The 23,688-nt window shown below is 35.1% G+C and overlaps 4 protein-coding genes across 6 annotated transcripts in view; 2 read left to right on the forward strand and 2 right to left on the reverse strand.

Moving 5' to 3' along the window:
• LOC111498088 (importin beta-like SAD2) overlaps positions 1 to 2,529 on the reverse strand; it is a 9,735-nt gene extending 7,206 nt beyond the window's left edge. The window contains exons 1-6 of the mRNA XM_023149160.1: positions 2,174 to 2,529; positions 1,807 to 1,939; positions 1,638 to 1,725; positions 1,291 to 1,440; positions 623 to 785; positions 79 to 263 (exon numbers count right to left, since the gene is read on the reverse strand). Coding sequence (XP_023004928.1) covers positions 79 to 263; positions 623 to 785; positions 1,291 to 1,440; positions 1,638 to 1,725; positions 1,807 to 1,939; positions 2,174 to 2,263 — 809 coding nt within the window. The 5' untranslated portion in view covers positions 2,264 to 2,529. The remainder of the gene's footprint in view (positions 1 to 78; positions 264 to 622; positions 786 to 1,290; positions 1,441 to 1,637; positions 1,726 to 1,806; positions 1,940 to 2,173) is intronic.
• A 2,081-nt stretch (positions 2,530 to 4,610) lies between these two features.
• Positions 4,611 to 20,196, forward strand: LOC111498085 (histone-lysine N-methyltransferase ATX2-like). 3 transcript variants are annotated; one of them, XM_023149157.1, is made up of 25 exons: positions 4,611 to 5,600; positions 5,782 to 5,833; positions 5,925 to 5,999; positions 6,159 to 6,378; positions 8,764 to 8,887; positions 9,016 to 9,120; positions 9,446 to 9,651; positions 10,122 to 10,214; positions 10,326 to 10,423; positions 10,884 to 11,048; positions 11,284 to 11,427; positions 12,290 to 12,337; positions 13,951 to 14,068; positions 14,161 to 14,226; positions 14,304 to 14,365; positions 14,767 to 14,823; positions 15,555 to 15,623; positions 15,762 to 15,960; positions 16,517 to 16,792; positions 17,181 to 17,242; positions 17,310 to 17,387; positions 18,143 to 18,238; positions 19,192 to 19,295; positions 19,370 to 19,516; positions 19,814 to 20,196. In XM_023149157.1, the coding sequence occupies exons 1-24, from the start codon at positions 4,954 to 4,956 to the stop codon at positions 19,509 to 19,511; spliced, it is 3,306 nt and encodes a 1,101-aa protein (XP_023004925.1). In that variant the 5' UTR covers positions 4,611 to 4,953; the 3' UTR covers positions 19,512 to 19,516; positions 19,814 to 20,196. The 3 variants fall into 3 exon arrangements, 2 of the variants coding, with proteins under 2 accessions (XP_023004925.1, XP_023004926.1); XM_023149158.1 differs by lacking the exon at positions 19,814 to 20,196 and having other exon boundaries at positions 19,192 to 19,297; positions 19,371 to 19,516; XR_002720717.1 differs by lacking the exons at positions 19,192 to 19,295; positions 19,370 to 19,516; positions 19,814 to 20,196 and having other exon boundaries at positions 17,186 to 17,242; positions 18,143 to 18,203.
• Positions 20,197 to 20,298: 102 nt separating this feature from the next.
• LOC111498181 (CRIB domain-containing protein RIC4-like) lies at positions 20,299 to 22,125 on the forward strand. Its single transcript, XM_023149322.1, has 3 exons — positions 20,299 to 21,064; positions 21,171 to 21,302; positions 21,697 to 22,125. Exons 1-3 carry the CDS (start codon positions 20,923 to 20,925, stop codon positions 21,948 to 21,950), a joined length of 528 nt encoding a protein of 175 aa, XP_023005090.1. The 5' UTR covers positions 20,299 to 20,922; the 3' UTR covers positions 21,951 to 22,125.
• Positions 22,126 to 22,521: 396 nt separating this feature from the next.
• Positions 22,522 to 23,107, reverse strand: LOC111498186 (cysteine proteinase inhibitor B-like). The gene has a single exon (XM_023149328.1). The coding sequence runs from the start codon at positions 23,047 to 23,049 to the stop codon at positions 22,651 to 22,653; it is 399 nt and encodes a 132-aa protein (XP_023005096.1). The 5' UTR covers positions 23,050 to 23,107; the 3' UTR covers positions 22,522 to 22,650.
• Positions 23,108 to 23,688: the final 581 nt, after the last annotated feature.

Here is a 23,688-nt window from a genome sequence, read left to right on the forward strand (position 1 = left end):
GGGGGGGGGGGGGGGGGTCCATAATACAAAACACCTTTAGAAACAAATTGCTATGAATGTTTTAACATTAACTCTCACCGAGTGTAAAGCCTATTTAAGATATGAACAGTCCACTTCTTCACTTTCCACCACCCCCAGGCTTTCCTAAGTTCAGGATCTGCAGGCTGGCCTTCCAAGGGAACTGGCCTCTCCAGTATATTTAAGAATAGCATCATCCAAGCATTGAACACATGTGTATCGAAAAGAAGTCTTGGAATCTCCATCTAAAACATATGCAAAATACTGTTTAAAAAGCATGTAAAATTAAAGGAATATATAATATCAATGTATTCTCGGTGGAAAGATTCATATGCACATTATCCTACAGAAGTACACATGCATATGAAGATATTTTTTCTATTAATCATTATAGTTCATTAATTTCTCCAATAATCATCTGATGTAGAAGAACTCCTTCAAAACAGCTTGAAGTATACAAAATGCAAATGAAGGGAGCCTCCTAGCTTGTGAAATTAAACAAAAAAAAATCCATTTCTTTTGCTGCTTTTAAGGTAATAACCTAGCCAAATAAAATACACAGGAATAATTAAAGGGAGCGTAACATCTTCATATAAAAACTTACATATATTGATGACCAAAATATTTTACAAATGAACTTGATCAATTCCGCTACTTCCAAAGAAGGGTTACCAATCTGGACAAGTCCGCTAAATATATTGAGTAGAAGAGGGAATGTCTCATCAACAATTCGATAAACAGGAGTCCTCTCCTCATCTGATTTAAACCTATCAACGGTAAATAAGAAGATAAACCTTTAGTAAATAGTATGTAAAATCTACTTCATTCAAAATGTAGAAAAATGAAGGGGGGAAAAAAAAAAAAATATATATATATATATATATATATATAAGAGAAATATAGAACTTGACTCCAAGGGGAGTCTCCTTATACATGACAAGGCGACTGAGCAAATTAAGAGTATCACGAGGAATTATTAAAAGAAAATAATAATAACGATGACATACAATAAATATCTACAAAAATAGTTTTTTCATTCCCTTCTTTCTGTTTTAGTGGTGGTGGGGGGCGAATGGTATGGAGTAGAAACTGTATCAAAATAGGTTAAATTTGTAAAAGTTAAAATCAAAAGGGATCTTCTGGTTGACCGTACAACAGGAATGTGTCGTAACACTAAGTACGGCATAAAATGTTGACACTTCAAGGTTGCAATCCAGTATGCAACGCAATCAGACTGGCAAAAAAAATCTACAAAGAACATAATATACTCACTCATATTTTCTAGCAAGAATCCGCAACACAAATAAAGCCCCATAAACGTTTGAAGCTTGTAAATTTTCCTTCACCCATTCAAGAAGACACGGCCATTGCTCCGGAAAATCAGCATGAACGATAGTCTTTAAGCACTCCCCAAGCTGCACCCTGCACACATACAATGTCGAAGTAACAGGAAGCTTTAAGATCCACACAAACCATAATCAATGATTTTTGCAAGTTACTGAATCTAAAACAAAGTTGGTTCGTAGAACAATGGCTTTTAAAAACTTCCACAACATCAAAATATTCAGAAAGGCAATCTTCAATATACAGTCTCGCAACATACATAAACGGACGTTTACCTCAATAACGATGGAACCTGTGACAAGAATGGGAGAATGTTCTTCCGGACCGCATCTTTATCACTCTCAGAAATCTCATGATACTCATCTGAATCAGCCCAACAAGAAGAATTAAGCCACTAAAACTAGCCAATAATTCAAAGAACAATGCAACAAACCCATCTCGTACCTGAGTCGGGCGACCAGTTCTTGGCAATGTAATTCTTGAAATGAATGCTAGCAACTTGACGAACGGCCAAGTCACAATTATTATCCACAATGATCAATAGCATCCTCACCAGATGTTGCGGGGTATGCTGAATCTGCAAACACGGATAAGCCAACACCATCAAAACAATCCATTAAATAACAAAAATAACCAATCAAACCACCAGCTTCAACTAAACTTCAGACAATTTCACACCTTCCAATGACAACCCAATTTCAAGAAATAAACAAAAGCCAAACCCAGCAAAAAAAAACAATCAAAATTTCCATAATCCAATCCCAATTAATCGAAAGCCATCCCAATGGTCAGTAAAGCAATGATCATGCACCTGATTCAAACTCTGCTCAGCAGCCTTCCTTTCATCGGGATTGGGGCTGAGAGCAGCTTGAAGAATCACGACCAAACTGGGAAGATCCATATCACTCCCAAGAACAAAAGATTCGACGAAGGAAAACCAAAACCCAAATCAAAACAAGTCCTCGCAACTGAATTGGAAGCAACCAATGATTGACTCCAATTCGAGAACAGCAATCCTCGCCCAGAAACCGTCCCTCCCAAATGGAATTGGCGGCAGCCACCAGCGAAAATAATGCAACAGGAGAGGGTGATGAACAACAAGAAGAAGGGGTCTGGAAGAAGAGAGTGTGTATGACTTATTTAAAGTACTAGGGTTTACGGCTCTCTTAACCACTACTAACGCTGCTCTCTGTTTTACGTACATATAGTCTCCTTTCCAACTCACACCCACAGTAAATTAAATAATTACATTTTAAAAATTATATTTTAATCATTTAGACTAAATATTTTAAATATTTTCTTGATTTTTTTAGGATAAACTTTCAATATTTGTAAAGAGATAAAAAAAAAATATATATATTCATTGTATTATGTATATTCCTAACTTAATTTTAAAATGTTTAATTATTTAATTTTCATTAATTAATATTAAAATTATAAAATTTATTTTAGTTTTGAAATCTATGCATGTTTTTTTACATGTTATTTCACGTTTGTGTTGTGCACTGATTTTTCGTAATTCGTTACCGTTAACAACAAGACATTCACAACATTATTATGGTTAGTTGTGTCGGGTCGATCTTAAACTTGTTAAAGTTTCCAAATTTGTAAGGAGGCAATTTTGGAATACTTTCACTTTATAGCCCGTTGAAAACGGTACACTTTTTCAACATGTGATCTATATTATTAATTTACATTAACGTCACAGCAATGTATGATTTTATGCTATCCAAACAAACTTTTAGACGTGTCAAGTCGGTTGAGGATTCTTACCTATCCAAACGGACTCCTAAATTCAATTATAGGAACTAAAAATGAGAGGCATACAGGTCCAATAACGAGACGATATATCATTGTTGAGTTTCAACGTGATTTTATAACATTAATGACACCATAGAGACTCTATTTTGTGTATGATCGAGATAAAATATAATTATTTTAAAAAATCAAACAATTCTTATTCATCATAAAAAGTAGGTCAAAATGGGTTCGAATGTCTATTTAATAAATATGGGAATTATCATATATTTAAAAAAATAAAATTATCGTGGAATGAAACTTCTGTTGTTTGATTTTTTATTCCGTAAGTTGCAATTACATAGGCGAACTACCTATACTTCAATTTTGGTAACAATCAAGACAAACAAATAGAGATAAATCTCTCTAAGCTAACACGATATTAATATTCATTTTCATCATATTCAATTTCACGACATACGACGATAAATAACACGAATGGTATAATTTTTTGTTAAAATGCAATTTTGTCTTTGTTGGATGAAAGTCTCACATCGGCTAATTTAGGGAATGATCATAGGTTAATACTATCTTCATTGGTAGGAGGCATTTTGGTAAGCCCAGAGTAAAGTCACAAGGGTTTGTGCTAAAACTGGACAATATCATACTATGGTAAAGAGTCGTGTTTATCTAACAGTCTTGACATACAATTTACAATTATAAAATTGATGCTCGTTTTCATGAAAAATATAAAAATAGTTAGCTCATTTTGTATGCTCGTATGTTTGAATTTGAGGATAAAAAGTTTGTTTCTTAGACAAGATTTAACGCACCCAACATAACGAAGCACATTTCGTTATTTATATGCGCATGTGTTCTATATTGGTGGTGAGAGGAATGCCCGTTGATCTCGTTCCATCATTTGGATATACATAAGCCAAAATCCACAATACTAATAATGCCTTTTGACATAAATGTAAGGAGGATGTATATCTGGTATAGGCGGAATAGATTCAATTACGTCGATTAAGTACAAATGAAGAAATTACGAATTGAAGGATCGAAACTGTAACAACACAGAGATCCCACATCGATGGGAGAAGAAAATGAAGCATCCTTTATAAAGGTGGAAAAACCTCTTTATAGTAGACACATTTTTAAACCACGAGTCTGACAACGACATGTATTAGCTCGAAACAGACAATATCTATTAGCGGTGGACTTGAAATGTTACAAAATGGTATTAGAGCTAGACACCGGGTAGTGTGCCAGCAAAGACGTTGGACTATCCTCCAAGGAGGTGGATTGTGAAATTATACGTGGGTTGGAGATGAGAACAAAATATATATGCTATAAGAGCTTCTTCCGAGTAGACACGCAAGCATGATTGATACCAATTTTCTTATAAACCCTGGCAAGAAGAAGGCCCACGACAACGCGCTTTGCGAATCCAAAGCCCAAATTCCAGTTTGGAGGCAATTCAAAGGTATAATTTCGTTATAGATTTACGCCCACGCACTCTGCTTAGTCTATCTCTCTCTCTCTTTGGGGCTCTGCGCACGGCGGGAAAAGACAACTTTTCCTTTTGCCCCAAAACCTCCCTCCAAAATCAAAAGCGAACATCTCCATCGCCATCCGATTCCCTCCAAAACCCTAATTTTCACAACCCCATTTTCCATTTCTCTTGCGAACTTCTGTGTAATACCCCCTTTTGCTCTCAGCTACTTCCCTTGATTGCCGCTATTTTTGGGGGTGTTTTGTTGCCGGAGGGAGCAGAAGTGGTCGGAGCTTTTGCTCTCTCTCTCTCTCTCTCTCTCTCTCTCTCTCTGCGTTTCTCTTTTGCTTTTCTTGTCAATGGCATTTCCTCTCGAGCAGCGGCCAAAGCCACCGATTTTAGACGGGGAAGATGGAGATGATATCAATATCGATGTTTATAATGCTGGGACTCCGATTCGGTACCTTTCTCTTGATCATGTCTACTCCACTACGTCTCCGTTTGTTAGTACAAGTGGGTCTTCGAATGTAATGTCCAAGAAGGTGAAAGCCCGGAGGCTTCTGGTGAATCACTTCGACGATCTTAATTTCAAGCCGCCTCGTTTGCTTCATGTCTATTCTCGCCGCCGGAAGAAACCCCGCCATTCGTCTGTCAGTTCGTCTGTGTACGACTCTTTGGTTGAGGAGGTCGAATTGGGCTCCAAAACTGTTATGAAATCTGAAGCTTGTGAGATTGATGAGATGGTCAATGGTGTGGACGATCTTGTAGGCGAATTCGAAGTTGATAGAACTCCGAAGAAGAAGAAGAAGGATAACTTTGGGTGCAACGAGCTTGTTAAATTGGAGGTTAATTCCAGTGTTATTCGTGCAATGAATGGTCCTAGGTTGAGAGACTGCCGTACTCATAGCAATAACAATAAAAATTCTGGACGGAGAAAGAAGCGCAATTCTTCACAAATTTCTGAGAAGACTATGTTCAAATCTCCTACTGCTAAGAGATGGGTCAGGTACTGGTTTCTGATTTTCGAGTTGTAATTTAAGGCACCGGAGGGAGCAACGGCTTCTTCGGAGCTGGAAATGTGCTGTTTGAAGTATTTGCTATATATTTTCTCCATCTTGATTTTTTCCCAGTCGTTTCTCACTTTGTCAATTCTATTTACTGGAATATCATTGATTATCAATTCACAGGTTAAGTTTTGAGGATGTAGACCCGAAAGTGTATATTGGATTACAATGCAAGGCAAGTTCTTCTGGTTGTACCCAGCGTTTGATTTTCAAATAGCCTTTATGGGATTTGGGTTGAAGTAATGTGGTTCTTTGGGTCATTACAGGTTTATTGGCCATTGGATGCTGATTGGTACCATGGTCGTGTTGTGGGTTATGATTCAGAGACTGGTCGTCATAATGTATGTTCTCACATATATAATTTTTAGACCTCACAGTAGTTGTTTGATAAGCGTACTTGCTGTTAACTGTAAACTATGTGTCTTCTCTTGTATTGATCTCACCAGTTGGCTTTGATTGTTGGTGTTCCCATTTATTCTTACGTACAAAATTCCATGTAGATTGAATATGAAGATGACGACAAAGAAGATTTGGTACTTTCAAATGAGAAAGTCAAATTCTATATTTCTGGTGAAGAGATGCAGTCTTTGAACTTGAGTTTTGGTGTCGATGGCATAGATAGCGATGCTTATGAATACAATGAGATGCTCGTATTAGCAGCAACCTTGGATGACTACCTGGAACCTGAACCTGGGGATATTGTTTGGGCTAAACTTACTGGTCTGTGCTTTACCGCTTCCCTTTTCCCTCTTTTCCCATCCTTTTCCCACTCTTTTGTGTGACTAGGAAGAAATGTCCATGCAAGAAAAATGAAATGACATGTGTGGTTTTTCAAATAAGGAAAGATAGATAAGTTATTCTGCTTCTATGTTTAATTTATTGGTTGAATTTGATTTGACACAGGTTCAAAATTCTCGTTCTTTTACACAATGATCATTTGGAATTGAAATATTCAATGCAACTGTTGTTGTATTTAGATGAATTAAAACCCCTAGAGTCTGAGGCTGAGTTTCTTACCAAAAAAGAAAGATTTGTTTATTGCGTGTGTATACACGTATGTATGCATGTTCCAAACAGTACGGTTTACTTGTTTTTTTCTCCAGAATTAATCCATTTCTGGTAACCCTTGGTGATATGAAATAGTGATATATTTCATTCAATGTTTAGTAGATGTATGCATGAAAGAAGTGGTTTAGACATCAGAACATGCAAAATTGACACTACATGATTCTTGTGGTGAAGAGATAAAATCCATTCATCCAAACATGAGAACTTACACTCATGCTCTTCTATTCTTACAATAAGGTAAAGTGATGTAGTCTGTAGACCACAATCCAAGAGTCATAGACTCCCAGGAAAGGACTGGAAAAATATCTAGTTATAGATTCTAATGCTTTCTTGTATCTGTCTTATAGAACATATTGTCATTTTCCTTTTAGTTTCCTGAAAATTAAGAAGTCTAGCCAACAATCTGATAAGTTTCTCTCTCCTAGTTATCTCCAAATAGTTGAAAAAGTATTTCAACTTGGTTTTTTATTTTCTCAGTTGGGAATGAAATTTGTGTTTGTCTTGTCTTGAGAAGATTGTTGGATTGACAACAACCCCACTGCCTTGTCTTTATTGTTTTTCATGAGGAACTAGTGCCTCCATCTTGCCTTTTCTCTTCAGCTTTCAGTTTTTCCGTGCCCTCAATGATGGGAAGTCTTGTGAATTAGTTGCTTTTTAGTTTATTCTTGAGCAGAGATTGCCGTTGTATGTCTTCTGTTTTCTTCTAGAATTTTCACCTTTGGTTCCTTCCTTTTGGTCTTCTTCGGGTTACATGTTGGAGGCCTTACTGGATTCTCTTTCAAACTTTTAGTAAGCCAATAAGGTAGAGAACTTGGAGGCTTGTGGTAGAGTGCAAGACAATTATTTGCCCACTTTGGTAGATGAACTTGGTGATATAGTAAAGGAATTCTTGGGTTTGTGCGAGAGAAAATAGTTTGATACAATTGATGGGTCACATCAAATATCCCATTGATAATAATGGTTGAGAACCATTGTGAAAATTCTCTATTAATGTAAAGGTTTGGGAGAATCATAATCTCCAATCCATTCACTAAAGAAATATATATCCATGTTACAAGGTAAAGAGAAGTTAAAAGACAATAAAAGACAACACAACTAATACATTTACAGAATTACAATTATATTGATATAAGAACCCTAACATTCTCATAGGCTCTTTACTGAATAGCTTCTTGATTGCTACATGAGAGGTGGCAAAAATGCATCCATGAGAGAGGCATGCTTTAATAATATTTTTATAAAAAATATGTAGGATAAATTTATACAAAAAATATAGCCATAATTATCCTTAAGACAGGATTTAATACATTAAATGTCTAGTGACTTTTTTTTAAAAACTTAAAAAAGTAATGTTTTATGAAATGAAGAACGAGCATCTTAAGAAACTTAATAAAAGAAAGTGAGTGTGTGCTGGTTATCACTGCAAAAGAAGAAATGATGGAAATGAAAAATGTATTAAAATAAGGAACAGCTTAGAGTAAAAAAAAAAAAAGAAAAAGAAAAAAAAAAGACTGCAGAAGCAACATACTGTGACAGGCTGAAAGTCAATCGACGGACAGGGTTAAAGTCTTGCAACAGAGAGTAGTAAATCGACGGACAGGGGGTTGTTGTGTATGGGTTTTGTTCAAAAGTCTGAGAACTTGCTGCGTTTGCCAGCACCATCTTCCCTAAACTGAAAGTTAAAGTCAAAAAGAGAGCCAGGTAAATTGCAAAACTAAAATTGAAAGTTGAAATTGATAAGGAAAGAAGTAAAAATTGAAGAAAGAATAAATTTTGTGGGTTAAAATTGAAGATGGAAGCAAAATCAAGGATTGAATGAGGAAGATGAAAGAAATTGTTAGGCAGAAAACACATACCTTCATGCGGACCAGTGCTTTTGATACCATTAAAGAATGCTATGGTGATAGAAATGCAAAAATGAAAAATTCCTTGTTTCTCTTAATAAAGGTTGTTTCTTATATAAATTGTAATTTTTGCAATGGGATGATTCATTCACTTGAACATATTCTTATTACTTCTTTTGTTAGTTAAATGCAGGTCATGCTATGTGGCCAGCAATTATAGTGGATGAATCACTCATTGGTGATCGTAAGGGCTTAAGAAATATTTCAGGAGGTAGAACGGTCCCTGTTCAATTTTTTGGTACACATGACTTCGCAAGGTTTGTAACCTTTCTGATTTAAAATGAACTATATTTGTCTGGAATAATGACTTCAAAACCTTGAACCCCAAATATTCAGGAACTTTTTGTTTGGAATGCAGATACTCACCAGTTTCTTTAATGTACAGGATTAAAGTAAAACAGGCGATCTCATTTCTCAAAGGTCTTCTTTCTTTTTTCCACCAGAAATGCAAAAAACCACACTTCATTCGGAGCCTAGAAGAGGCAAAAATGTAATGCTGTAATTACTCTTGTTGTTGTTTGCGGTATCAGCTCTGTCAAATTTTAGTTACTATGACTAGGATCAGACCAAAAAAGGACTGGGAAATTCGATCGAGTAATTTTCATTTTGACACTTGGAGAGCATGGTTCTGTGCATATTGGTTTCCATCTCAATATAATACGGCCATTAGCCTCATGGAGAGTCTAATTATGTAAAATTAAACTGTGTATGATGATGTAACGGGGACTTGGAGTTTGCTTGTTACTTTTTGCTAAGCTGTGTTCTTTCTCTACAAAGGTGACTGGTTGAAATTACTGACTGATCCGTTAAAGCAGGTATCTTAGTGAGCAGAAACTTCCGCCAAGTATGCTACAGTTGCAAAATGGAATTGAAGTGGATGATTTTGCAAGTGCAAGTGGAGAGGAAGAAGGGACAACAGATTCAGGGGAAGAATGCCTGAATGAAGCAGGGATGCCTTGTCCACCCAATGGATATGGATCTTCTCCATTTATGGTTGGGGATCTGGAAATACTAAGCCTTGGTAAGATTTGAATGAAATGTTGATTTTCATGCACGGATTTGGAAATTGTAGGCCATGATAAAATTTGAATTTCTATTGCTCCTTAAGTTATTTTGGTTAAATTGACATGTCTGTCTTCAAGAAGCAAGAAAAGCAAGAAATGGCGTGGTAAAAAGGATCAAGATCTTCATTTTACAATTTACTTGTGACACATAATATACCTTTGAGGCAGATATAGTAATCTTTCTGTGAGTAGCACACACCCACACAGACACAATTGAACAAAACACAATTGACTTTCTTTGGGACTTTTGTTTGCCAAATCATCAATTAAGATAAATGGTTACCTTTCATTTTTGCATTTCCATGTTTATGAATGTGACAGCTTTATGACTAGTTGTGAAAATATGTTGCATCATAAGGGGTAATTGTATTTTAATCTTTGATAACCTGTTTAGTAATAATGTTCCCGTGCACTTTTTTCCCCTCAGGAAAGGTCGTGAAAAACTCTAAATATTTCCAGAATGATGGGTCTGTATGGCCTGAAGGGTATACAGCTGTGAGGAAATTTTCTTCTTTAACTGGTGGATATTTGAACTTTTGTAATTATCTTTGTTTTGCAGATATATCTGGTTTATCTTCTGATTGTGATGATTTCTAACAACATTCTTGTCATCTCCTTTGCTTGTTTCCAGATCCCAATGTCCGTACTTCATATAAAATGGAAGTTTTGAGAGATTTTGAATCAAAATTTCGACCTTTATTTAGAGTAACGTTGGATAATGGAGAGCAGGTTAGTTCATTAAATAGGATGGATATTCTTTCATTTGAAGATAAGGCTTAATATTGTCAGTATGCTATAATTTTTTTTTTTTTGTTTTTTTTGTTTTTTTTGTTTTTCCATTAGAAAAAACAAATTTATTATTTTATAACTATTACTATACTTGGATGGAAGCCAGATACTGGAAGAACTAGCAAACTTAGATTAAAAAAGGCCTTCTAATGTAAGATCGTTATGGAAAAAAGGCCTTCCGCTTGGGATTCACTTTCCATGAATTCATATAAGACTCTTGATTGCATTTCTTTAAGTTTTTTTGTTTGTCTTATTTTAATCTTGTCATGCAAGTAATTTGTGTCTCTAACCTGGATTTTCATCGTAGAGGTTTTTTAGTTGCCTTCTTTTCCCATTAAAAATGTAAGGTTATTAATGCAATCCTTTTCCATTGTTTGGCAACTCATGTGTATTGCTATAGTTTAAAGGATCCTCTCCATCTGCTTGCTGGAATAAAATATACAAAAGGATGAGGAAAATACAACATATTTCTGATACTTCTGCCGAAGTTAAAGGGGAAATTGTCTACAAGTCTGGTTCTGACATGTTTGGTTTCTCCAATCCAGATGTGAAGAAACTCATCCAGGTATACATCTATTCTTTTCCCTTTTTTGGGTGTTGCATTTTTATCAATTTAGTGCACATGCTTAATTTCTGCTTAAAACTTTTTTTCCTTTCTAAGAAACAATAGAAATGGATATACATATATTCAGTGAGGTGGCGGCTGTATCCTAAGTGTCCTCTTAGAAAAATCTAGCTTTAGTATTTTTGACTAATAAACTGCGATGTTTCAAAGTAAAATTCCTTTTTTCTTTTGACAGGGGATATCTAAATCTGGACTTTCTTCTTCAAGATCATTGGGCAAAGTAGCCTCCAAAAAATACAAAAATTTTCCCATTGGTTATAGACCTGTTCGTGTTGATTGGAAAGACCTTGACAAGTGCAGTGTCTGTCATATGGATGAGGTGAGAGATGGTTTCAGGCCTATATTCATTTACTTTGCCTTTATAATCACTCTCATTCTAGAAATTTTATATTTTATTATCCACAATTAACTACTGTCCTTCTAAAATAGCCTTCATTTGTTGCTGATACCCGGGTTTCCCTTTCCTTCTCTTTTCCTTTTAAATATGGTGCTTGCGGAAAGTAATTGCTTGTAATTTATAATAGTAAATGAAGTATGAAATTTGAGAGTGCTGTGCGATTGGAAGGGTTCTTTCCCCCCCCCCCAATAGACTTTTGGGGTATACGGGTGTCTTACTTTTAGTTGTTGTTGTAGTAAAATTTTAAAAATAAAGATTAGTAATTTTGTTTCCTACAAAAATGAAGGAAATTGTAGACTGTTGTTTTCTTAATATTTCTCGAGAGATTTTGATAGGTTTAGGTTCTGTAGCCAAGAAAAAAAATGCTTATTTCCAGACAATAAGAAAGAAACTTAAGCATGTTCTGAAATAAGTTTGATTCTTTTGTAAATTTTTATGCTTACGGATGGTATAAGCCTCAAATTGGAGTCCTCTTCACAATTCCCTTTGTAATACTCCCTTTAAAATCAATTTAGACTGGAGTCTTTTGTGCGATTCTACCTTCTTGGCCTTGACTCCTCGTCTCCATGGCCTCCATGGCCTCTTCCATTCTTAAGAAGTCTGTATATGCATCTTTGTTTCTCCCCTTGGCTTCTTTTTGAGTAAGGGGCTTAAATGGGCTCTTTTTTATACCCTTTACATTTATTTTTCAATTCTATCAATGATTTCAACTGTCTTATTATTATGATTGTCACAGTTAATGCTTTTGTGTTCCGCTAATCGAGCTTATCATTCTTTTCAATAGGAGTATGAAAATAACCTCTTCTTGCAGTGCGACAAATGCAGAATGATGGTATGTATCTGTCTTCTTTTCATAATTTTAATTCAAAATGTCATAGAAACTATCTTAAAAATTTGAAATAGTATTTTTCATTATTTTCTTGAGTATGAGTTTCAATGTCTGACAACTTTACAAAAAAACCAAAACTAGAAAAATACACAACGAACCCAAGAACCTTGAAAGAGAATAAAAAACTACAGAACTAAACAAACTCCCCTCTAAATATTAGAAATAATATTGGCCTAAATTTAAGCACAGTTTGATAATGATTTGCCTTTTAGTTTTTTGTTTCTAACAATTATGTTGACTTTCTCATTATACCAATGTTTTTGCATTTCTAGGGATTATTATTTTGATTTAATTACTTAGTATCTAGGGATTATTATTTAGACTTAGTTACCTAGTAACTAGGGGTTATTATTTAGATTTATTGCGACTTATTAACTAGAGATTTATTTAGATTTAGTTACTTAGCATCTAAGGAATTTAGATTATCTAGCTCTTCCATTCTTAAGAAGTCCATCTCCTCTTCAATTGTTTATGATATTGAATTGATGAAACATGTGATGTTAGTATGAGTCATGAGGAATCCTGAAACACGTTTAGCTGGTATACTAGTTGATAATTTTTTGTTGAAGGCTCTTTTGTTGAAGCATTTGAAAGCCTCTTTTCGATGATTGGAGGAATTCAATTTTTTGCAATCAGCAACACCAATAGCAACATATCCTTAGATTCCTTCCGAACCCCATTTCTAAATTGAGGTTTGTGGACTAGAGTGATGAAAAAAATCATGGCTCAGTCACCACCAATTAGGATCTAATTGTGCTTTACTCGTTTGTTATAATTGTCCAGCAACTAGAAATACTTCTTGGTATACCACAGGCTTTGGAGGTTGTTCTTTTTGTGTTGCCTTGATATCTTTTTCCGTTTCAAATTTTTTTTTTTTAATTTATTTTGAAGTTTGAAGGTTGTTGGTTGGTTTAGTGAAGCATTTTTTGGAAGATTTCTTGGGATTTTATTTTGGTGGCTTGGATTTTTGTGCGATTGGACGTTTTTGAGTTGGTTCTCCTTTTCGCAATTTGATTATGAATTTATGGGTTCTTGCTTTTAGCTAATATATTCCAGTTGTTTTGGGCTTTCTTTTTCAGCTTCCAAGCTCAAGTTCTTTAGTTTCCCTTGGCTTCTCCCTTCTTTCGTATCTTATGTTTGGAGATCAGCATTCTTGGCCCATATTCTGATGTCTTAGTTGGATTATTGTTTTTTCTTTTTTGATGAAGATGATTTAGTTTTATTTGGCTTGCTATTTATGTCATTTGTAATCCGTCTTTGTGTTTCTTTTCATTCATGTGTGGAGCTTTGTATCTTTTGAGCATTAGTTTCTTTTTTTGATATCAATAGAAAAGTCTCAGTTCTAGTTAAAAAAAATATGGATGACTTGAGTATTCGTGAAATGAAATTTCTGGCATGTTTTATATATTTATGTCAATTAGATGTATGAACTAATTAGTTTCCTCTGCTCTTTACCATTTTAATTTCTCTATCCTGATTTCAAAAAGCTATTTTGTATTTTCTTTTAGATTATAATATTGAACTTCACCTGGAAATTGTTAATTTGTTATATGTAGGTCCATGCTAGGTGCTACGGAGAACTAGAACCAGTTGATGGAGTATTATGGTTATGCAACTTGTGCCGGCCTGGGTCTCCTGACTGTCTTCCACCGTGCTGCCTCTGTCCTGTCATTGGTATTTAAATTCATATCATTAACGTTTCATTTCTGTATATAGTCTTTGTATAGTCTTTGTGTTATATTGAATTGTAAATTTATATTTTCCAGGAGGTGCAATGAAGCCTACAACTGATGGACGCTGGGCTCATCTTGCTTGTGCTATATGGATACCTGGTTTGTGAGTTTATTCTTTTAGGTGTTTTAGATAATTTAAAATTATAATATGTATTTTCACTTTCCACATTCTGCAGAAACGTGTTTATCTGATGTTAAGAAAATGGAGCCTATTGATGGTCTTAATAGAATCAATAAGGTACTGTCTCTGTTTCTAATGGTTAAATAACTTGGTTTTCAAATTCATACACCTTTTTCCATTTAGAATATTTACCTAAAATCTTCCTAGTTAAAAAGTTCGACGTACTTTGTTTATGACTGATGGAAAAAACCTCAATGGTGGATTTTATTTATTTTGATATGAAATCAAGTCATACTAATCGTCTTCATATATTGGTAAGAAGCCTAGAAGCAAGAACTAAGTTGCGTAAATACCTGTTCTTGTTTTTGTAATTTTGGCTTATTTTGCCTTAAATATTTGAATTTAAGTTGCGTAGCATATTCAATGCTCATTGTTTGCACAGCATAATCAATGCTCATTTTGTTTTAATTTTACGATCCAAAAAATGTTCATTTTCGTTTACTATAAACTTAAAACAGGATCGTTGGAAGCTGTTATGCAGCATCTGTGGGGTCTCTTACGGTGCTTGCATTCAAGTAAGTTTGTTATTAATTTAAGCATGGGTGTGTGTAACAGCTGTCTTTCTGATTTAATTACTGTGTTATAATTTGAGCTATCCCCACGTAGCCAATGGTTACAGAAAAAGGAAACCCAGTTGGCAGATATATGCACAATATAGTTACAATAAACATTAGTATGGTTAATATTCCTCTGGTTGATATGGGATTTTTTGATAAGTGGAGAAGATTTTGAGACTTCTGCTGTGGGGGGTTTTGGGTGATATAGATGGATAGGATTAGACATATACATGTAGACTTCTATTGTAAGAGAGACTTGATAAATTCGTACTTTGGACTTTAAGACGATGTACCCTTTCGTAGAAGGGCTTTCTGTTACTCCTGTTCTATTCATGTTAATCTTTAACTTGATATGGTTTTTCTATTCAAAGAAGCTTGGCTTCTTTTGATGCAATTTGCATTCATCAACTTTTAACATGAATAAATCATATTGGTTGGTCCATGGGACAGATAGGCAACTCATTATATCTCAGGACTCGGTAGGTTATTTACATCAAATAATCTTGTATCAGACAGAGTTTGGTTAGAATAATTGACTCAAGTGCAAGTTGACTAAGACAACTAGAGTTACTCCAAATAAAAGTTAAAAAGGAAATTTTGATAGAATTATGTGCTTATGACATGTTTCCCCATCCCTGCTTTACATTTATTTATATTCTTACTTTTAACTGTTTCTTACTCTGTAACAGTGTTCAAATAATACTTGTTATGTAGCATATCACCCTCTTTGTGCACGAGCTGCTGGTCTTTGTGTTGAGGTATATTTTCCATCCATTATGCATGCATTTGTTGAAGTTTGTTTGCTTGTTTATTTTTAATATTTGTACATACATTTTTTTTTCTGTAGTATCTATCTTATTCATTTTCATAATGTTTTCTTTTCTGTAATGTGAAAGCTTGAGGAAGATGACAGGCTCCATTTACTTGCTGCGGATGATGATGAAGAAGATCAGTGTATTCGATTACTTTCCTTTTGCAAAAAACACAGGCCGCCATCTAATGAGCGTTTAATGGCTGAGGATCGTATAGGGCAAGCTGGACAGCAGTGCTCTAATTATACTCCACCATGCAATCCATCTGGTTGTGCTCGTACAGGTTTGATACTTCTCTTGTTGAAGTAAATGTGTGATTGGTTGTATAACTGTTACAAAATTTAAAATTAAGGTGACTGGTTTTGTTTCTTTCTTTTGTGTGCTGTTCTTTGGACGAATTCAACTATTCTTTGGGTAAAAAACATTTTGATCCTTGTTTTTTCATTGTATAAAGATTTACTCTATAAACCCTAGTTTTCGAGATCTAGTCCTGAACTTTAAAATAGTAACAATTGAGTCCTTGAACAAGTGTGTAACTTTTTAGTCTATGCAGTTTAAAAGTTGTAATAATTTAGTCCCTATTATGAAAAATCTTACAAGTGTAGACTTTTCTTGTGTAATGATTTAGTGTATGCCACTTGTTAGTTTATTGATCTACATATACAAGAAATTCTATTAAATATAATATCTTCCACGATAGGAGCTAATTTAAATTACAGGGACTAAATTGTTAAAGTTAACTACTGATAGAGGCTACTTTGAAAGTACTAGTATTGAATAGGTTTTGTTAGTTCACATTGAAGTGTTTAATCCTTGATATATTGTCCTCTCCTTGGCAGAGCCTTATAATTACTTTGGAAGAAGAGGGCGCAAAGCACCTGAAGCCGTTGCTGCAGCATCCTTAAAACGCTTGTTTGTTGAAAATCAACCTCATATAGCTAGTGGTTATTCCCAACACTTGTCATCAGGAAACTTATTGCCTTCCAGTGGAGTCCTAGGCTTGAAGTTTTCTCTTCAACATTTGAAAACCTGTCAGCTTGATCCTCAAAACATACTTTCTATGGCTGAAAAATACAAATTTATGAGGGAGACCTTCAGGAAAAGACTTGCTTTCGGTAAGAATTAAATTCAGTAACCTTTGTTTTTTTTAAATCCCCATTTTGTAATGGTATTTTTGAAACATTGAGTATAATTTTAACTTATTCAGTTGCTTGTTTTTATTTTATATTTGTCTTATTGTTATTTTACTACTTCTATGTGTTTTTTCTTAATGAAAAATGAGTAAAAATCATCACAAATAAAAATGTTGTCAATTCAATTCTTGAACTTCTATTTGTGAATGCATTAGCAAGCTTTTTTTTTTTTTTTTTTAATTTTTAAAATACAGTCAAGGATGAATCACTTTTATGATTGTCCAACATGGGTTTCCTTGAGCATTTAACAAGTTTTCGTTCCCATCCATCTAACTGCCTTTCTTTCAATTGGAATCTCTTTTGGCTCTAGGGAAGTCTGGGATTCATGGATTTGGAATCTTTGCTAAGTATCCACACAGAGCGGGAGATATGGTAAAAAAATGTTGTTTTCTTTGATTTCTCCTGTTTTCAGTAAGTAAATGAAACTTGATTTCTTCAGGTAATCGAATACACGGGAGAAATTGTAAGACCTCCCATTGCTGACAGGAGGGAGCGGTTCATATATAATTTATTGGTGGTAAGTTCATTAGTAACCATTAACCTGCCTGCTCATCATTAACTACGATTCCAATATCAATATCTTGGTCTTGTTTTATTATTTATTTTTAATTTGAGTGCCTTGGTGGGCGTGTGTGTGTGTGTGATTTGTTTTTTTTTTTGGGGGGGGGGGGTTGATTGTGCCCTTATGTAATGTTAAAACAACCTGGCTCCATTTATTCCTATGTTTTGTCTGGTTGGCTGCCATTTAACTCATGTAGAGTGCTTGTTCTTTGATATAGTTGAAGTAGAATAAAATTATTTTTTCACAAACCGACCATTCTTTGAGATGAAGTACTTTCTAGCGTTAATTTGTTTCCGCTCTCTTGTAATCTGACTGTATAAAGGTGTGCTTGCGTTGTAACATCGTCTGATAAGGCAAGTTTTTTTTTTTTTTTTTTTTTTTTTTTTTTTTTTTTTTTTTTTTTTTTTTTTTTTTGTAAGGACGTAGTGATTCTTGNGATCCACTTATGAGGTGATTTAGTAGTGTAAAGTTAAAGGTAAGATAGATTCTTAATTTAATTAATTAAGATTTCAAATTGTCACTTGATCTGGAACCTGGGAAAATCATCTTTTTAATTTGGTTTTCTGGACGGAAGTGAATTGTGGGTTTCTTGAATTTGGTAAATTTGTGGGCATTCCTCTATTGTATCCTCAAGCAGATGTTGGAGTTTCCCATTCTTCCACCTTCATGAAAACAGACTAAGATAAGTTAATGAGTTCCATTTATTTCAGGGTGCTGGCACTTACATGTTTAGAATCGATGATGAACGAGTAATTGACGCTACAAGGGCTGGAAGCATTGCTCATCTGATCAACCACTCTTGTGAAGTATGTATTACTTTCTCTAGTTATACATTTATTTTTCCTTCTTCTCTTTAAACTTTTTTGCATTCTATCCTTGTGAGATAGTGTATGAAGTTAGGTGTCGGTAGAATAATCTTATACCCTTAGTGCCTTATGGAGATGAATGCATGTAAGCTAACATTTTCCCTTGGATGCTTGGTAAGAGAAACTTGGAACTCCTGTTTTTCTTTTATGAATTAGGCTATCACAATAACTGTAGCTCTTCATAGAATTGTTCAAGGAAAAATAAAATTTCGAATAAGGAGAAGATTGACATACTAAGCTTGTTGGTAAAGAATGGGATATCAGTGCTCTGTGAAATGCTTAGGTTCATGCTTGATCCATAAATACTTTACTATAAATCTTTCTCTGTTTAATCAAATGTCACGTACATTACAGAACAACGAACACACTGACCCATAATTGACGTAGCCATTGAACTGCAAATAAGCTCATTTATGGATTTCAAGGAAGTTATAACCATAATCCCATTCTTAGAATTAAATGAAAGTAGTTTAAGATTATATTACACTGCAGTTGTCTTCCGTGATGAACTTTCCATTCAGACATTAAAATTGCCATCAATTCTGACTGGCAAATAGAATTCTTTGACGACTACAAAAAAAATGAAAAAGAATTTATTTCATATGATAACAGAAAGCTAAAGCTTGATGTCCGGATCGAGAGAATTCTTGTCCTCAAGTAAAGGAGGTTTGATTCTCGAATACAACCTAATGACATATTGGGAACTTGCATTTTCATAGGGGAAAATTTCATTTGTGGAAGTTTTCATATCCCCAATAAATATAACGCTTCAGCCAGAGTTTGCTTATGGAAATTGGTTTCCGTTTGTTTTTTCGTTGCTCTATTTCCATCATTTTCCTCTTCAAAACAAGAAATTCTCATTGATTATTTACATTAATGTTTCCTTCATGCAGCCAAATTGCTACTCAAGAGTTATAAGTGTCAATGGAGATGAACACATAATAATCTTTGCAAAGAGGGACATCAAGCGATGGGAAGAACTTACATATGATTATAGGTTCTGCTTATATTTGGTGATTATATCCTATTTTCTGGTATTCTATGGATGCTCACGATTCAACCTGCATTCAGGTTTTTTTCTATTGATGAACAACTAGCATGTTACTGCGGCTTTCCAAGATGTCGGGGTGTAGTCAATGATACGGAAGAGGAAGAACGAGTTTCAAAGCTACATGTATCGCGGACAGATTTAGTAGATTGGAGAGGGGAATGAGGCAGGTCAGCAAAACAGGAATGATCTTTTATTTTTTATATTCCTACTTTTGATTGTGAAAATTTGCTTGATCGAGTCCATTTAGAGGTAAAATTCCATTTGTTTTCCGACTTTGTGTAAAATGCATGAGCTATCACATTCACTCATATATTCTCAACACATCTGCCGGTGATCCTTTCAATATATTTTGTTTGGCTACTCGCAACTCTTTTAGACTCTATTCTTCTGTTGAATGTGCCCTGGCTCTTTTACTTGTTTCATTGTCACCGTGGTTGCTGATTTTTCTGTATTCTCTTGGGCAGAACTATCATGTAAAGTTAATGGCAGCTCACCTTCAGCATGACATGTAGCATTTTTGCGACGAGTTCTGGCTTCTCAACTCAGCAATGTCTAATCAGGCAATTCTTTTTTTCCTTAATCCCATATTTCCTAATTGTACGAACACAACGTCTGACAGATGTCGAGATTAGCAGTCCAAATTTACAATATTAGCAGAGCATCATAGGAAAGCTTATTCTTAGTCTGGTTGACATATGGGTCCAATGCCCTTGGTTTTGTAGATTTGCCATTAGTTGGGTATCAAATGCTTCCATTGTTAACCATTGATTTTTTTTCCTTTGAGTTCATTAACCATTGATCTTCTGTACAGAATATTCTGAAAGTAATTGAAAATAATTGTTCTAAATCTTCATGTTATCACTTTTCCAAACCATTTTCCATATTTACGACATGAAGTGAGCAAGAACATAGGAATAATTTGGAACTCCATTTGATTGATTATACCTTCTGATGGCTATTCCTATATTGGATTGGGAATGATTATTTATGGTTACAAAAAGCAATGCATCTTTAGAAAGAACAAAACAATTGAAAACTTAAACATCACTTAAGGTGTGAAACTAGGAGCTAAAACAGAAATTCCTTCCTCTTCACTCTGAAATTGATTCAATGTTTGTTAGTACAGGATTGAGTCTAGATGAAGGGAAAAACCCATATCTTTCCCCATTAACATGAATGTCCACTTACCTTGGTCTTCAAGAGTGGCCCAAAGGGGTTGGCCCCCTATTTGATGTTAACATGTCTTGGCCCATAGGCCCAACCCTAAACCTACTAGAGAGAGAGAGAGAGAGAGAGGATATTAGTTTTGAATTGCACTGTTGAACTAACTATCTAACTAATACCCACCCCTATAATTGAAGATTGTTTTGGAGTAGGTCTTCTATTGTTCCACATTTAAATCATTCTATCTTGCTTCTAAAGCCAGCTTTTGGTAACACAACCAACTCCCTTTCCTTCTCATTTTCATACTTTTCATACCCTTAACTACATCACAAAACCTTATCATTTTCTTCTCAAGTTTCTTCTTCTTTACTTTGCTTTTAATCACTTCTACTTTTCCCTTCTTGAAAATATGAGAGCCTTTGCAAAATTTGTGGCTCTTCCCTTCTTCTCGGGTTGTGCTTCTCGCTCTAGCATCGCAACGGGTACGCCCGTTTCTACAACTACTCAAGGTCGAGAGCTTAACGGTTCAGATGTTAACCTGAGTGTAACAAGTAAGATCAATGGTTTCCTCATCTCTTCTCTTGTTTCCAAATTCCTTTGTTTGTTCTTTCAACCGAACATGGGTCTGTTTTAAAGTGTGTTATATGTTATTGTTAGGGAGAGAAGAAAGTGAACACAAAATTTCTGAAGTGAAAATGAAGAACCCTTCTGGTTTCTTCGTTTTACTTAACATTTCAAATGGAGTTCATAAGTTGGTCAGAAGCTTCAAAACTTTCTCCCAATTATTTGGTAAGCAAAAACTCTCTGCATCTCTTGTAATTATTTATTTACTTGAATTTTTTAGATTGTGAGTTAAGTATTATTACTTCCAAAGAATTTACTAATTTTTTTAACAAATATTGAAAATTGAAGAATGGAGACATGAAATTTTAAAAATTAAACTCTCTATTATGTTGAAACTTTTTACCTTATCCAACCTAACTTGAGAACTCAACCAATTGAAGCTAATGAAAACACCCACCCCCAATAGAGTATTAGTTGAATAACTCCAAGATTATTATATAAATCCCAAGTCATTAAACAAAAGGAGGGCATACCCACCAACTAATTTTGCCTACCTACCATTAATAACAACAGTACTAATCTATCTGTATTGTGTGTGTGTGTGTGTGGAAAACCCTAGTTTTGAGGAAGGAGGAGGAAGAAGACGTAGAGGAGGTGGAGATGGAGATCGGATATCCAACAGATGTGAAGCACGTGACGCACATTGGATTGGATGGCTCAACCACTACAAACCCCATTGTTAAGGGTTGGGATAATAATCTCAATCCCTTTCTCTCTTTTCCTTCCATTTCTCTAAGGCATTTTGAGCTGTCAATGGCTGCTCAAGCACACCCTCCTCCTCCTCCTCCTCCTCCTCTTCTTCTACCTTCATGATCATTCTTTCTTTCTTTCTCTCTTTCCCTCTTCAACCCTTTTCATTATGAATGTAGCTTCGATGATTTTAAGGATCCTTAATTTCCCTCCTTAACCCATCTTGGTTTTGGTTGGTTAAGGACAACATGATGTTTGTATCATATGCTGCTGTTTTATGAATTTGTTTATACTTCAAGATTCTTCTTTTTTTTCATTTGAATGGCTCGAATCCGTAGTCAATCCTGTTGAGAAAAAAGGAAGACCCAATTCCACGATGTTCAAGAATAAGGAAGACCCAATTTTACGATGTTGTTCAAGAATAGTAAAAGATAGGAGTTACTATGTTATCTATTTTGCACTTCAGAAATGTTTTTCTAAAGAGAAAATATAACTTTTGAAACTTTAAATTTAAGTAAAATTGTTAAAAATTATAGTTTATAGTTAGCACCTTAATTCCTTAAATTAAGGTATGATTGAATAGGATTGTTAAACGGGAACTTTGTGTCTTACTCAATAAGGCTCTCATACCAATAGGGAGAGTATTATTTGATTATAAATTTATGCCAATCGATTTAATAAAATATTTAGAAAATAAAAAATGAAGAAAAATATATAATTTTTTATTTAGTATAACATGCAAAAACTTCACTCCCCTAACCTCCGCATTTGGTGCAACTCTGTTCCCGACGGACTCGGAAACGCTCTCGACGCCCATAAACCCTCAGAAATTAGAAATCCTACTCGGAAACAATCTCGACGCCGAAAAATCGATAAGCTGCTTAGAGCCTAGCCACGGCTTCACAACCACAACCGATTCAAAAATCCTCTTCCGACCATTCTCAATCCCCACGATCCTCAAGTAATACTTCGTTCCGGCCACCACCTGCCTCTCCGCCGCCACCACCGCCAAGAACTCCACCTTTCCGCCTCCACTCTGCCGCGATCTCCGATTGTACTCCTCCACGCTGAACCTCCCTAATCCCTGCACCTCCTTGTTGCTCCTCACGTCTTTGATTCTTCTTCGTCCGCCTATTCTTCCGCTGTATCCTTCCGCCAGAAGCGCCACCTCCAGCAGCGCCACCACCACGACGGCGATCAGAGAGAGTCTTGCTTTCGTCATCGGCGTTATCGTTTTGAGGATGGGAACGAAGAGAAATTGGGGGAGGAAAGGGGTTTTATGGGGAAGGAGATGTGGCGCTGTTTGGACACGAAAATAGGGAAGGAGGTAGCAGAATAGCGGCGTGCCACGTCTTTTCTTGGCTAATGAGGCCGACGACAAGTGTTTCTTGGAAATCACCACATAAATCCCAACTTTTTTTAATTACATAATAAATAAATAAATATATTTTTTTACTTTTTTATTAAAGCCTCCAAAATATATACATGTATATATATTATTCGCTCTTCATGAAGAGTCCTGTCTTGGCTTGTTATGTTTTTTAAAATACATCGGAGTTAGAAAGAGGTTTCAACACCTTATAAAGAATATTTAGTTCTTCTCTTGGTCTATGCAGGATCTCACATATGTACTAAAATTTATCGGAGTTCTCAAAACTAAGCAAGACTGGTTCAAGAAGAGTTACCGTGTCATATATATTGGATCGTGTATAAAAAAATTATTTTAAAAATTTATATTTATTTAGTCTCTACATCTTTTAATTTTATATTGAATTTTGTAGGATGGGGGTGAGAAAGGGTTGAATATATGATGGGCGTTGGGGGTATAAGATAGGGAGGAGGGCGTCAGCGAGATGGCGCT

Source organism: Cucurbita maxima, unplaced genomic scaffold, assembly GCF_002738345.1.
Source record: "Cucurbita maxima cultivar Rimu unplaced genomic scaffold, Cmax_1.0 Cma_Scf00024, whole genome shotgun sequence".
In the NCBI taxonomy this organism is placed as follows: domain Eukaryota; kingdom Viridiplantae; phylum Streptophyta; class Magnoliopsida; order Cucurbitales; family Cucurbitaceae; genus Cucurbita; species Cucurbita maxima.

What these genes read in the sequence shown, in the direction of transcription:
- LOC111498085 (XM_023149157.1), top strand. Translation starts at nt 4,954, where the DNA reads ATGGCATTTCCTCTCGAGCAGCGGCCAAAGCCACCGATTTTAGACGGG. An exon ending in TCTGGAAATACTAAGCCTTG is followed by an intron (nt 9,652 to 10,121) that starts GTAAGATTTGAA and finishes TTTTCCCCTCAG; the next exon opens with GAAAGGTCGTGAAAAACTCT. An exon ending in GAACTTACATATGATTATAG is followed by an intron (nt 19,296 to 19,369) that starts GTTCTGCTTATA and finishes ACCTGCATTCAG; the next exon opens with GTTTTTTTCTATTGATGAAC.
- LOC111498181 (XM_023149322.1), top strand. Translation starts at nt 20,923, where the DNA reads ATGAGAGCCTTTGCAAAATTTGTGGCTCTTCCCTTCTTCTCGGGTTGT. An exon ending in TGTTAACCTGAGTGTAACAA is followed by an intron (nt 21,065 to 21,170) that starts GTAAGATCAATG and finishes TGTTATTGTTAG; the next exon opens with GGAGAGAAGAAAGTGAACAC. An exon ending in AACTTTCTCCCAATTATTTG is followed by an intron (nt 21,303 to 21,696) that starts GTAAGCAAAAAC and finishes GGAAAACCCTAG; the next exon opens with TTTTGAGGAAGGAGGAGGAA.
- LOC111498186 (XM_023149328.1), bottom strand. Translation starts at nt 23,049, where the DNA reads ATGACGAAAGCAAGACTCTCTCTGATCGCCGTCGTGGTGGTGGCGCTG.